Below are 10,705 nucleotides of genomic sequence, written 5' to 3'. Positions count from 1 at the left end.
CAGTCTGTCTATGGACCAGCTTACCCGCTCACCTGGGAGCGCTCACCTGCTACCTGTCTGCTAGCCTACCTGGAGGCTTCACCGTCACATGCTGTGACCACCTGCCAGTCCAGAGACTCTTGCCTGCTCACCTGGGAGTGCTCATCTGCTACCTGCCTGTTAGCCTACCTGGAGGCTCCGCCATCACGTGCTGTGACCACCTGCCAGTCCAGAGACTCTTGCCCGCTCACCTGGGAGCGCTCATCTGCTACCTGCCTGTTAGCCTACCTGGAGACTCCGCCGTCACATGCTGTGACCACCTGCTTATCCTGAGACTCTCGCCTGCTCACCTGGGAGCACTCATCTGCCATCTGCCTGCTAGCCTACCTGGAGGCTCAGCCGTCACAGGTCGTACCTGCCCGTTTACCCAGAGACTGCCCCGGTCACTTGCCGTGACCTCCTGCCCGTTTACCCAGAGACTGTCCCGGTCACTTGCTGTGACATCCTGCCCGTTTACACAGAGACTGCCCCGGTCACTTGCCGTGACCTCCTGCCCGTTTACCCAGAGACTGTCCCGGTCACTTGCTGTGACCTCCTGCCCGTTTACCCAGAGACTGTCCCGGTCACTTGCCGTGACCTCCTGCCCATTTGCCCAGAGACTGTCCCAGTCACCTGCTGTGACTGCCTGCCTGTCTTCCCTGGTCGCCACCCGCTTCCTTACAAGGACTGCCCCCTTGTATAAGTTGCTCAGAGGTTCCGCCTCCCAGACCCGTTACAGTTTGCTCGGGCCATGGAACCCGGTGGCACCCAAGCTCCCTCGCTCTCGGACCTTTGTCATGAACTGTCCCGACAGAGGTCCCAACAGGAGTCCATCCTGGGTCACCTGTGGAATGTCAATACTCGCCTGGACACTTTGCCCCACCAGCAACCACCAATACCATAGTATCCTGCTCTGGAATCCGGCTTTCTGCACCTCCTCGCTTCGGAGGCGACTCCGCTCAAGCTCGGGGCTTCATTAACCAGTGCACCCTGCACTTTGAACACCAGTCCCACCAGTTTAATTCCGACCGGGCCAAAGTAGCCTTCATCATGTCCCATCTCACGGGAGAGGCACTGGCTTGGCTAAATCCTCTATGGGAGAGAGGAGACCCTCTGGTGTCCGACCTGCCAGCCTTTCTCACGGCTTTCCGGAAGGTCTTCGACGAACCCGGACGGAGGACCTCATCCGCCTCATCTCTGCTACGCCTCCGTCAAGGGAGTCTCACCGTGGGCCAATATGCCATACGGTTCCGTACCCTTGCTTCGGAGCTGGCCTGGGATAACGACGCCCTGGTGTCCGTCTTCTGGGAGGGTCTGTCCGGCCGTATTAAAGATGAACTCGCCGGTCGGGATATTCCTACCACTCTCGACGACTTGATTACACTTGCCACCCGGATTGACATCCGGTTCCAGGAGCGCGCTAGGGAGGTCACCCGTGAGAGGAGGATTCCACGTTTAGTCCCTACCTTCCAGAGACCCGTCACTCTCCAGGCACATTCACCTGAGCCTATACAGGTCGACCAGACCAAGATGGTCAAGACCCGTCAAGACTTACGTCGTGCCGAGGGGAGCTGTTTCTACTGTGGCAGTAAGGAGCACCGGATCCGTTCCTGCCCTGAGAGGTCGGGAAACGCCTGTGTCTAGGATCACTCAGAGAGGTCGCCCTAGACAAAAGTAAACCCTCTCCATCCTTGATGCTGTCTGTTTCTATCTTCTGCGGAGAGAACCGCTATTTTGAACTGGCTCAACTTGACTCTGGAGCTGCTGGAAATCTCATCTCTCAATCCCTGGTAGAAAAATACCACATTCCCACCAAACCTCTGGCCGTACCTTTATCTGTCGCCGCCGTGGATGGGGGCCTCTTACCACATCCCATCCAACTCATCACCGAATCTCTGACTCTACAGGTGGGAATGCTGCATTCTGAGAGCATCTCCTTTCATGTTCTGCCTGGACTCTCTCACGCCCTCTTGCTTGGCCTGCCTTGGCTCCATAGACATGCACCCGTGCTTGACTGGCAGACCGGAGAGGTCCTTCGCTGGGGACAGGACTGCCATAAGACTTGTCTAGTTCCCGTTCGTCCTGCCCGTCCTTCTCCTACCCCAGCCAATCTGCCCGGTCTTCCGGTTCCCTATTGGTCTTATGCGGATGTCTTCAATAAAAAAGAGGCAGAGACTTTACCTCCTCATAGACCATACGACTGCCCAATCGACCTGATGCCCGGCTCTACTCCTCCCCGTGGGCGAATCTACCCTTTGTCCGCTGCTGAAACCCGGTCCATGTCTGAATATATTGAGGAGAACCTGGCCCGGGGATTTATCCGGAAATCTACCTCCCCGGCGGGAGCAGGCTTCTTCTTTGTCAAAAAGAAGGAAGGCTCACTCCGTCCATGTATAGACTATAGAGGCCTAAACCAGATTACTGTGAAGAATAAATACCCCCTTCCGCTTATTCCTGAATTATTTGACCGTCTGAGGGGGGCTAGAATCTTCACCAAACTGGATCTCCGTGGGGCATATAACCTGGTCCGTATCCGTCAGGGGGATGAGTGGAAGACGGCATTCAATACCCGGGACGGCCACTATGAGTACCTTGTGATGCCCTTCGGTCTCTGTAACGCTCCTGCCGTCTTTCAAGAGTTGGTCAATGACATCTTCCGTGATCTTCTCTACTCCTGCGTGGTGGTGTACCTGGACGATATCTTGGTCTTCTCTCCGGATCTTCCTACTCACCGGAGGGACGTTCGTCAGGTCCTGCTCAGGCTCAGGCAGAACCACCTCTACGCTAAATATGAGAAGTGCATCTTTGAGCAGACCTCTCTTCCATTTCTGGGCTACATAATCTCTCAGACAGGTCTACAAATGGATCTAGAGAAACTGTCTGCCATCCAGAAGTGGCCCCGACCAGAGGGGTTGAAGGCTATTCAGCGGTTCCTGGGCTTCGCCAACTATTAACGCCTGTTCATACCGCACTTCTCTTCCCGGACCGCCCCTATCTCTGCTCTCACCCGTAAAGGTACGAACCCCAGAGAATGGCCGCCCGAAGCAGAGGAGGCATTTCTTTCCTTAAAACAGGCCTTCCTCTCCGCCTCGGTGCTGCATCGTCCGGACGGCAACAAACAATTCTTCCTAGAAGTTGACGCCTCCTCCTCCGGAGCTGGGGCGGTACTTACCCAAAAATCTTCTTCCGGAAGAAAGGTAACCTGCGGCTTTTTCTCCAAACTTTTCTCCTCTTCTGAGCGCAATTATTCTATAGGAGACCGAGAATTGTTGGCCATTAAGATGGCACTGGAGGAGTGGCGTTACCTGCTCGAGGGGGCTCTCCACCCGGTAATAATTTACACTGACCACAAGAACTTGGCATATCTCCAGAGCGCCCAGAGACTTAACCTGCGCCAAGCCCGGTGGTCTTTGTTTTTTGCCCGCTTTGATTTCATTCTTCATTTTCGTCCGGCTGACAAAAACATCAAAGCTGACGCCCCGTCCCGATCCTTTCTGGTGTCTGATCTTGAGGAGGAGCCTAAACACATCATCGATCCCGCCAGAGTAATGCAGGTAGCCCCCGTGGGCCTAAATCGTCTCCCTCCCGGTAAGACGTTCGTAACGGAGTCCGATCGGGAGAAGATTCTACACTGGGGTCACTCGTCTAAGCTAGCTGGGCACGCCGGTCAGAAAAAGACCCTCCAGCTTATTACCCGGCACTACTGGTGGCCTACCCTGCACAAGGATGTAATTGACTTTGTTTCTGCTTGTGTGTCCTGCGCCCGCAACAAAGTTCCGAGACACCTGCCTGCCGGCCGCCTTCTTCCTCTGCCTGTGCCTGCTGCCCCGTGGCAACATATAGCTATGGACTTCATAACAGATCTTCCCGTCTCTGCCGGTTGTACGGTCATTTGGGTGGTCGCTGACCGCTTTTCCAAAATGGCTCATTTTATTCCCCTGCCAGGCCTCCCGTCTGCTCCTGAGCTAGCTAAAGACTTTATCCGCCACATCTTCCGTCTCCATGGTCTGCCTCTCCACATCGTGTCGGATCGTGGGGTTCAGTTCACCTCACGCTTCTGGAGAGCCACATGTAAACTGCTCGACGTCACCCTGGACTTCTCCTCCGCTTACCACCCACAGTCAAATGGTCAAGTGGAGCGGATCAATCAGAATTTGACCAGTTACCTCCGGCACTTCGTTAATGCCCACCATTCAGACTGGGTGGATCTCCTACCATGGGCCGAGTTCTCTTACAAAATCACGAGAGCGAATCTTCTTCTAAATCCCCGTTTTTTGTAGTCTTCGGTCAGCATCCTCGGATCCCTTTTCCTGTCTCCACCTCTGTGGACAACCCGGCCGCGGAATCTCTCGTTAGCAAATTTTCCTCCATTTGGGAGAGTACCCGATCCGCACTCCTTCAGTCGTCCGAGCGGATGAAGAGACACGCCGACAAAAAACGCCTGGATCCTCCACAATTCCGTCCCGGAGATAAAGTCTGGCTCTCATCCAAATATGTCCGGCTCAAGATTCCTTCCTATAAGTTAGGGCCTCGGTTCATCGGCCCACTAGAGGTTATCAAACAGATCAACCCGGTGGCCTATGAATTGAAACTCCCGGCCAACTTACGGATCCCTAACTCCTTCCATGTATCTCTTCTCAAACCCGTGGTACTTAACTCCTTTTCCAAGTCTACAGGTACGCCTCCTGCTCCGGTTTCTGCTGAAGACGAGTTTGAGGTAGAGAACATTCTGGCCACCAAAATGGTAAGAGGAAAAAACTTTTTTCTGGTAGATTGGAAGGGGTTTGGTCCTGAGGAGAGAACGTGGGAGCCCCGGGAGAACATCCATGCCCCTCTCATCCTTGCTAAATTTCTGTCTGGCCTAAAAAAGGGGGGGCCTAAAGGGGGGGTACTGTAGCGTCATCGTCCCTGCCTCCTGCTAGGCAGGGACGCTGTTCCCCTCACCTCTCTGCTCCGTGCCCGGCGGCTTCCTCCCGCTCTGCTTGCAGCGCCCGCTCTCCCCCGGTCACTGTGCTTAGGGCGCACGCGCGCTCCCCCACTCTTAAAGGGGCCGCGCGCGTCGCCCTAAGGAGTCCCCGGCCAATGGCCGGAGGATCCCTCCATATATAAGGCACCTCCTCCAAAATGGAGGTGCCCGAGCAATGTTGTTGCACTGTTCACTACTCTGCTTCAGCCCTCAGGTCCCGTTGCCTGTTACCTGCCAGTTGCCTGCCAGTTACCTGCCAGTTACCTGCCTGTTACCTGCCAGTTGCCTGCTAGTTGCCTGCCAGTTGCCTGCCAGTTTCCTGCCAGTTTGCTGCCTGATTCCTGCCTGTCATCCGCTTTCCTGCTTGCTAGCCTGAGGTCCGACGGTCTGCCTTCCGACACCTGTCAGTCTGTCTATGGACCAGCTTACCCGCTCACCTGGGAGCGCTCACCTGCTACCTGTCTGCTAGCCTACCTGGAGGCTCCGCCGTCACGTGCTGTGACCACCTGCCAGTCCAGAGACTCTTGCCTGCTCACCTGGGAGCGCTCATCTGCTACCTGCCTGTTAGCCTACCTGGAGGCTCCGCCGTCACGTGCTGTGACCACCTGCCAGTCCAGAGACTCTTGCCCGCTCACCTGGGAGCGCTCATCTGCTACCTGCCTGTTAGCCTACCTGGAGGCTCCGCCGTCACATGCTGTGACCACCTGCTTATCCTGAGACTCTCGCCTGCTCACCTGGGAGCACTCATCTGCCATCTGCCTGCTAGCCTACCTGGAGGCTCAGCCGTCAAAGGTCGTACCTGCCCGTTTACCCAGAGACTGCCCCGGTCACTTGCCGTGACCTCCTGCCCATTTACCCAGAGACTGTCCCGGTCACTTGCTGTGACATCCTGCCCGTTTACCCAGAGACTGCCCCGGTCACTTGCCGTGACCTCCTGCCCGTTTACCCAGAGACTGTCCCGGTCACTTGCTGTGACCTCCTGCCCGTTTACCCAGAGACTGTCCCGGTCACTTGCCGTGACCTCCTGCCCGTTTGCCCAGAGACTGTCCCGGTCACCTGCTGTGACTGCCTGCCTGTCTTCCCTGGTCGCCACCCGCTTCCTTACAAGGACTGCCCCCTTGTATAAGTTGCTCAGAGGTTCCGCCTCCCAGACCTGTTACAGGGTGGTTATCAATGGAGTAAGCTCAGGGTGTGTCAGGGTTACTAGCGGGGTGCCTCAAGGGTCTGTCTTGGGCCCTATATTATTTAATATATTTATTAATGATCTAGTGGAAGGGTTGCATAGTAAAATAGCAATATTTGCAGATGATACTTAACTTTGTAAAGTAGTTAATACAGATGAGGACAGGGCACAGCTACAGGAGGATTTAGATAAATTGGGGAGTTGGGCTAAAAAATGGCAAATGGGGTTCAATGCCGATAAATGTAAGGTCATGCACATGGGAAAGAAAAACAGCAGTCACCCATACATATTAAATGGGAAACCGTTGGGGAAATTTGACATGGAGAAGGACCTGGGCGTCTTGATTAATAGCAAATTAAATTGGAGTGCCCAGTGTCAGGCAGCAGCTGCGAAGGCAAATAGAGTCATGGCATGCATCAGAAGAGGAATAGGGGCATATGATGAGAACATTGTTCTTCCTCTGTATAAAGCGCTGGTAAGGCCGCACTTAGAATATTGTGCAAAGTTCTGGGCTCCGGTGCTCAGGAAAGACATATTGGAGCTAGAGAGGGTACAAAGGAGGGCGACTAAGGTAATAAAGGGAATGGAGGGACTAGAATACCCAGAGAGGTTGTCAAAATTAGGCCTATTTACATTGGAAAAGAGAAGGCTTAGGGGAGACCTCATAAACATGTATAAATACATCAGGGGGCAGTACAGAGATCTCTCCCATGACCTGTTAATACCAAGGATGGTGACAAAGACGAGGGGGCACACTATGCGTCTGGAGGAAAGGAGGTTCCTGCACCAGCATAGAAGGGGATTCTTTACGGTCAGAGCCGTGAGACTCTGGAACTCTCTGGGAGAGGAAGTGGTGATGTCCAACTCACTTAAAGAGTTCAAGAGAGGCCTGGACGCCTTTCTTGAGAACAATAAAATTACATCTTATGCTTAGTTAATTAATCCAGGGATTTAATCTGACTGCCAGATTGGTGTCGGGAAGTGAATTTTTCCTCACTGATGTAAATTGGCCTATACCGCATGGTTTTTTGTTGCCTTCCCCTGGATCAACGCTGCGGAATAGCTGCAGTGCACAAGAAATAGGCTGAACTGGATGGACGCTTGTCTTTTTTCGGCCTTATAAACTATGTAACTATGTAACCAGAAAATGGTACTTTTTGTGTTTGTTTGTATTTGTGGGTTAAATAATTTTGTACACTCCTTAATTTTGAAATTGAAAAAGCAAGAAGAAAAAAAATGTGGAATTATGAAAACTACAGGTTAGATAGACATATTAATGATATGCAAATCATGAAAAAAATCAGCAATATATTAAAACATCTTGATTTAGTCAGTATATAGTTTGGACGCCATGCACATAGACACGTACAATTACATGCCTTGGCATACTATCAGTGAGGTTTCTAATAGTTGGAAGTTTCCTTAGCAATTGTTGATCCCTGATGTGCTCGACTGAAGTCATGTCTGGCGACACTACAGGCCATGATAGCACATTTAGGCCATGCAGGCTGCTTACACTTTGGAGAAATATATGTACTACTGGTTCCAGGAAAAAAATCAAAGAAACGTCGAGCATTAGTGTTCCTGGAATGGAGAGCAGGGGGATTTACCTACAACACATTATGCCATCCCACACCATAATCCTGGAATTTTGACATATGTGACATTTTTGTCTTGTAAAGTTTTCTTCAGCAGAAATGGATGCTGGAATGGAGGTCCATTCTCTTCAGCGTTGAGTCACACTTTTGTCTTGGATGTTATGATAGCCAGAGATTGGTGTGGAGACCATGTGGGAAAGGCTATGATGAGGCCTTCACAAGGGAATATCACACCAGTCCTACTCTCTGGATTGTGGTGTGGGGTAGCATAATATCCAGAAGCCAGACCCCCTACAGTCTTCATTCCAGGTACAATAACAGCTCAGCATTACATGTTTTTGGACATACAATGCACAATGACCTCTGAGGCCTGGTCGCAGCCCAAAATCCCAACCTACAGTGTATAAGCCATAGCTGCCCATGTCCAGTCCTCTTTTTTCCCTGCTGTCACACCTTCAACCTGTTTATGAGGTAAATATAACTTTATTTATTAAAAACGTTTCCAGCTGTCTATGGTTTAGCAATATGGCAGCCAGTACGAAACAAATTTATAAAAATCTGTATTCTCAACGATGCTGATTTTTTTTGTGTATTCAAGAAGAATTCAATTGCACTCAAATAAATGTACTCATCTTTATATGGAACTTCATTGCCTGCAGTACAGAATTACAATATATATACAATATATAGTGAAAATCACAAGCTATGCAAACTATGGCTGGACGTCATAGGGGTACCAAGATGGTGCTAACAGGGGCCTTTATCAGGAATTATCTGGTAACCTATTAACACATTTGAGATCATGTCAACTGACCCCCCATTCCTAACCCCTTAAATTCCACTGTCATAATTGACACCGACATCTACAAGGTTAAATTGTAGCTGGCTCCAATCATTGAGTTACTCTCAGGGGTTAGCTGCATAATACAGCCAACACCAGCAGGAGCTGCAGCAAATCCATGAAGTGATGGCCCATTTCCATTGTGCAAGTACAATGCATGTCGCCACACGAATACATGAAATATATATAGCCAAAAATGGTTAAATCCTGAGAATCTCTTTTATGTTGAATATATTATCAAAGTTATAGAAGCAATATGACAAAAAAGAGCAGTAATTTTACAGTTACACATAAAAGTATGGTACATAACAACTGATAAACTGCAGCACTATGAAATCTCATTTCCAATTTCACCTTTAATAATGGCCAATAAGTTCACACATTCTTCTCATCACGCAGCAGCACATCATTTCCTTCAAAGTCTTTCTTAACTCTTGGCTGCGCAGAGCATAAATAAGTGGATCAATAATAGAATTGCACATGATGAGAATAAGATACACGTTAAAATGTGACATAAAGCAGACACAATATGGGTTCTGGGGGCAAGAAATGTAAAACATAAGATGCATGAAGAAAGGAGCCCAGCAGACGACAAAAACTCCCAATAATATAGTCAGTGTAATGGCTCCTTTCATATTTGCTCCTTGTCTTATTGTGCGGGTCCCTGGCAGAACAGCAATTCTTTTCATATGCAGCCTGGCTAGCATGAACATATGCACATAGAGAGAGGCCATGAGAGCGAGCATAGTGAAGATTATGCTAATCAGGCAAATAATGACTGCATTATTGTCAGAGTACAAAATAAATAAGATGCCTGAGATAGAACATGATGTCCAGATGCAAGTTATAATCAAGACTGTTCTCTTTACTGTGATGATGTTATGATACTGAAGAGCATAAAATATAGTGAAATACCTATCCACTGCAATAGACAGCAGACTGCAAATGGAGGCGAGAAGGGAGCTGCAAATGATAGAATCCAAGATGTTGTCAATGCTCTCAATAAAGCGTTGTGCTTTTCTATCTGTATCAGTTGACAGAGTGATCACAACAGTTTCAAAGCCATTTGATACACTGACAAGCATATCTGCCAGTGCCAGGCTACAGATGAAGAAGTACATTGGAGAATGGAGGTTCTTGTTTCGAGATATTGCAAATACAACCAAAATGTTTTCTAACAAGCTTACAATGCCCAAGATCACAAATACTTCAGGTAAGACGAATAGTTGTTCGTAGCATCCTTCAGGGTGATGGCTCTTCTCAGTGCTCTCATTGGGTCCAATGTGCAATCCATAACTGTAATTTCGAAAGTGCATTAAATGCAGCCTGTGGTGGTGTGGCTGATGATGATGGTGATGAAGCTGTGTTAAATTCATTTTCTCCGCTCACTCAAGCGTTTAACACGGACAATATAAAATGTTTATCACCATTCTAGGACCCAATCAATTATAGATAAACTCTTCATTCAAAAAAATAAGTGAAAAATCCAATATCTAAAGCCCAAACTGATTTTCTTGTTTCAAATCGAACACCTTATGTCTTTCTCTTGAACTCTCCACTTTCCCTTTTCTCCTGAGTGCTTCAGAGATATTATCCTGTACTGAGATTTACACAAGCGTGTGCTTCCTGAAGGATCCCTGAAATGAAAAGCAGGCAGCATTTATAAAGTATACAGCAGCTGGGTACGATAGAATGAAAAGGTTTTGCTTCCCCCTCTCTTTCTCTTGTGACCATTCCTGACAGTGAAATACATTAGAATGATAAGTGTACATCCATCAGCAGCAGATAGAATCTCCTGCAGCCTCATCCCATAGTGTCCATCACATCTCCAAACAGTAAGGTAACAGAAGACAATTTCTATAATGCCTAAATGAGTTGTTTCACAATTACATATTATATTTCCCTTTTAGATTACAGAGGACATAATTCATGGTATGGAATCATGTAAAAACTGATTTTATGGCTAAATACTTTGGATTTTGACTCAGAATGACCCCCATAAATTGTCCAGCACTGGCAGACACACATGCTTAATAGTGATGAGCGAGTACTAAAATGCTCAGGTGCTCATTGCTCGGGTCAAACAAATCGTAATGCTC

The 10,705-nt window shown here is 49.2% G+C and overlaps 1 protein-coding gene across 1 annotated transcript; it reads right to left on the bottom strand.

Moving 5' to 3' along the window:
• Positions 1 to 8,611: 8,611 nt before the first annotated feature.
• On the bottom strand, positions 8,612 to 10,347 carry MC4R (melanocortin 4 receptor). Its single transcript, XM_073676646.1, has one exon. It carries the CDS (start codon positions 9,980 to 9,982, stop codon positions 8,963 to 8,965), a length of 1,020 nt encoding a protein of 339 aa, XP_073532747.1. The 5' UTR covers positions 9,983 to 10,347; the 3' UTR covers positions 8,612 to 8,962.
• Between the last annotated feature and the right edge of the window lie 358 nt (positions 10,348 to 10,705).

Source organism: Phyllobates terribilis, unplaced genomic scaffold (genome assembly GCF_046119375.1).
Source record: "Phyllobates terribilis strain yellow unplaced genomic scaffold, ASM4611937v1 Scaffold_4__5_contigs__length_816908805, whole genome shotgun sequence".
Taxonomy (NCBI): domain Eukaryota; kingdom Metazoa; phylum Chordata; class Amphibia; order Anura; family Dendrobatidae; genus Phyllobates; species Phyllobates terribilis.
The sequence above is the reverse complement of the archived record's forward strand: the minus strand, read 5'-3'. Positions and strand labels throughout refer to the sequence as shown.

Coding starts and splice junctions, on each gene's coding strand:
- MC4R (XM_073676646.1), bottom strand. CDS start 9,982: ATGAATTTAACACAGCTTCATCACCATCATCATCAGCCACACCACCAC.